Consider the following 3,370-nt stretch of genomic DNA (forward strand, 5'->3'; position numbering starts at 1 on the left):
AAAAAAAAAAAAGAAAGCGGAGGAAAATCTGAGTCACGCTCAGGACATGCTCTATGTTGCACCATCGCAGATTGTAAATTGTGATACCGTATTTGTTTCTGCTATTAATTCTGGCACCGTCAAGTATTGTGCTTGTACTACTCGTGTGTGCGTCGACGGAGCGCTGGAGGAAATCCAAATAGGACCAAACATTTAAATAAGGCGACAGACTTTGAGCTGGACCGTAACCAATATCCCCATGCCGGTACACGCATCTGCACTTGAAGCTTTGAAGTTTGACCCTACCTATGCTTCGGTTATCAGAGTCGAGGATGGTCCATTTGTCAAGATGAGGAGTACAGCGAATTCCCGACCACGGCTGTGCGCTCCCGGTCCCAGGTAGTACCAAGCATAAGTACTAAGTGCGAGTAAGCCTACATATGTACGCGCGTCGAGGTGCTCATCTCTCTGCTAGAGCTTTGACGATCACGCATCGCAAAGTGCGTACGCCATGGGCGAGCAGCGCATATCTTCTGGTATGCTCGCATCCGTCCTTGGCCCGGGGATATCTCGACAGTGTCTGTTCGGGGAGGACGGGCCGCGTTTCTCGGCATGCCGTCCTTGGAGTTGTTTGAGGCCATCGCGGTCGAGTTGGAGAAGGCGTGGTTTGACTCAGTGAGTTCTCTCAAGCTTTGCATAAATTTCATGTCCCCAATGGTTTAATTTTCCTAGTGTGATCTACCCCTGAAGGAGTGCTGTGCTTGGGAAGGTGACGATGCGTGCGTGTAGTTCATAGCAGAAGTACGGTCATTAACGCTTCGTAGACTTGTTTGAAGAATTGCTCGCCTCTGTGCCATCGACGCAGGTCTGAAATCGTGCGACCGTGTATCCGAACATGCAATTGTAAGCTGTCGTGTTTATACCATGCGTAGGCTTGGTTTGCTGACGGGTAGTGTTGGACCAGCAAAACAGACGATGGCTTCCACAATGAATGTTTTGCCCACCGCCACTGCATGAGGGCTTCTACCAAACGCGATGGCCATGTCATGTAATTTGGGGTGTTGCTTCACGCTACTAATGCATGCGTTATCCTGAGCGTCTCCCCTAAGCCTACCTGTGGCACCCACTCCACAAGTGGCAGCTGCCACAATCGGGGGGATGTCTCGGGCTTATGATGCTTGACTGCTCTGTCTAGTCTAGCAAGTACAGCACTATTTTCAATACGCGGAAGGCAACAGTCTGCCAACGCTGCGAACTCGCGTCTCATGCATCACGCCGCAACTTCCCTGCTCACTTGCGAGCCGAGTATGGCAGGTGCCGAGGCACTGTACGGTGAGATCGGCCATGACGCTGCCGACGTAGCTCGGGAAACGCGCGATGGTATAGGGCCCGTGCGTGACGAAGAAGTGCCCCTTTTTCCGTGGTGGGCTCTCGCAGAAAGCGTGTCTGCGCTAGAACTAGACTTATCTCCGCCAGGGCCAACTCTCGACCTCTACAGCGATCAGTCTCGGCGGACTCCGTGCTTCCTCGGGCCCTGTTGGAAAGCTGCACAGTCCATGATCAAACGGCTACCCTGCCGATCCGAGGTAAGGGAGTCTTGCCAAGGGTCTGTGAGTATCGCGAACGACGGGGATGATGACACCTGCCAACGATTCAGGGAATCGCTCGCAAAGCTCAGGAGTGTCTCCACGCCGGTATTTTCCCAGCTTTGCTGCGGGGCTGTTCAGGTCAACCTACTAGGAGCCTGAGCCTCGGCCAAGTGCTCGTTTGCAGCTGTTGGCAATCGGCCCAGCTCGAAAGGAGAACAGTCTCTTTCATCTCACATTTCCGCGAGTCTCTGCACGATGCCCAGCACTCCAACAGCACCAGCAGCCTGACCAACTCGAACTGTCATGTTCGAGACATGTTCGCAATTATATATCTTATTCTTCACTAGCTACCCAGAGATCCGCGGACAGTCTACATCGCTTGACTGAAACTAGTGGTTCTGCACATCTTCGTGAATGTCCTCTCCTATGAGAACACTGATGGCAATGGCGAGTCCATGCAGCGTCGGATGCTCGAACACAAAGTTCTGCGATACGTGAAGGGCGAATATATTGGTCTGAGGGTCAGCACGGAGAGCGTTGATAATGCGGGTCCGGAGGAACGTGGCATGCAAGCTGGTGGAATTTCAGCACGATATCCTGTGTGACAGACAGGACTGACCTGTCGAATCCCTGGTCAAACAGCTCTTTAGACGGCGAGATTACATCTCGGCCATTGGATATAACGGAAATGTGTTCTAGGAGCCAGGCTTGTATGTCGGGCACAGTCCACGAGGACGGTGGGCGGATACTTTCAGAGATTCCGCTGTCCTCCAACATCGCATATCTGAATGAGGTGGTTGTGTCAGCCGTGAAGAGTAAGTGCAAGTAAGAAGTTAGGCCCACTCACAAGTTATTTATCTCTTTCTCATAAGTTTTGAGTGCTTGCTTCCGGATAATCGTCCCCTTGGCGGTACGAGGTAAGGGCCTGGCGCGCTCTGTGACAATAATCATTTCCTTGAAGATTCTCGCGAATGCCGGAGCCGTGCGATTCGCCTCCTCAACAATCGGCCTTGAGAGTCTTGAGCGACAATGTTCTGAAGCGTAGCAAAATGGCATACCAAAGCTTGTTCCTGAATTCTGGCAGCGCGTTCACGTCGTTCGGGTTGACAGCATGACCTTTCTTCGGTTCGACGAGAATACCGCATTGGCTCTTGCCCCGACCAAACATGACAACTCCTTGGACCATACGCGACGAACCTATCACCCCTTCCTGAGGGATCGGCACGACTTTCTCTCCTGTTGGAGATCGTCAGAGGAGGTCTACGTGAAGGGATGCAAAATCACTTGCCCAAACCGAGGACGATAACATCGTCCTTGCGACCAATTCTGGGTCACTATGGTAACTATCTCTTCCTCGCGCAACAGCTCAGCAAACTTACATGCGCCACAATCCTTTCTTTGATGGATGCGACTCCCACAAATCGCTTGTCGCGTACCCCTTCGTGTCCTCCAGATTCTCCAGATTAGGGCGATGCGTTGCACATGTCTATCGCGTGTCAACCATCGATGGTCCGGCCACATATTGTTTAATGTCAACCAACTCACCAGATACTGTAGCTCAAAGGTGTTGTTTCCCTCAGGAACCCATCTGCACGTCACGCGGTCGGAGAATGACATCCATTCCCAATCTGCCTTCGTCTTGGCGCCCGAGGCGGGATTGGAAGATTCGTCCATGTCGAAGACCTTCGTATGGGGTCCAAACTCGGTGCCCCCGTAGCATGGGTACAGGTTGACGCCTTCTGCTATGAGCTCGCCGCCAACCTTGGATGACAGCGGCCCTCCGCCGAAGGCCTTCGAATCGA

The 3,370-nt window shown here is 52.6% G+C and overlaps 2 protein-coding genes across 2 annotated transcripts; both read right to left on the bottom strand.

Moving 5' to 3' along the window:
• Positions 1 to 917: 917 nt before the first annotated feature.
• Positions 918 to 1,255, bottom strand: PHACADRAFT_266304 (uncharacterized protein; the record flags this gene model as incomplete). Its single annotated transcript, XM_007402843.1, has 1 exon — positions 918 to 1,255. A coding segment is annotated over exon 1 (196 nt), but the record flags the coding sequence as incomplete, so codon positions are not given.
• Positions 1,256 to 1,825: 570 nt separating this feature from the next.
• PHACADRAFT_214756 (uncharacterized protein) lies at positions 1,826 to 3,366 on the bottom strand. Its single transcript, XM_007402844.1, has 7 exons — positions 3,114 to 3,366; positions 2,948 to 3,054; positions 2,863 to 2,894; positions 2,627 to 2,804; positions 2,416 to 2,577; positions 2,188 to 2,352; positions 1,826 to 2,141 (listed from the first exon to the last, which is right to left on the bottom strand). Exons 1-7 carry the CDS (start codon positions 3,240 to 3,242, stop codon positions 1,958 to 1,960), a joined length of 957 nt encoding a protein of 318 aa, XP_007402906.1. The 5' UTR covers positions 3,243 to 3,366; the 3' UTR covers positions 1,826 to 1,957.
• Positions 3,367 to 3,370: the final 4 nt, after the last annotated feature.

This window comes from Phanerochaete carnosa (genome assembly GCF_000300595.1).
Source record: "Phanerochaete carnosa HHB-10118-sp unplaced genomic scaffold PHACAscaffold_483, whole genome shotgun sequence".
Classification (NCBI taxonomy): domain Eukaryota; kingdom Fungi; phylum Basidiomycota; class Agaricomycetes; order Polyporales; family Phanerochaetaceae; genus Phanerochaete; species Phanerochaete carnosa.

Coding starts and splice junctions, on each gene's coding strand:
- PHACADRAFT_214756 (XM_007402844.1), bottom strand. CDS start 3,242: ATGGACGAATCTTCCAATCCCGCCTCGGGCGCCAAGACGAAGGCAGAT. Junction 2,805..2,862: donor GGACGATGTTATCGTCCTCG/GTTTGGGCAAGT, acceptor GATCTCCAACAG/GAGAGAAAGTCGTGCCGATC. Junction 2,142..2,187: donor TTTGACCAGGGATTCGACAG/GTCAGTCCTGTC, acceptor AAATTCCACCAG/CTTGCATGCCACGTTCCTCC.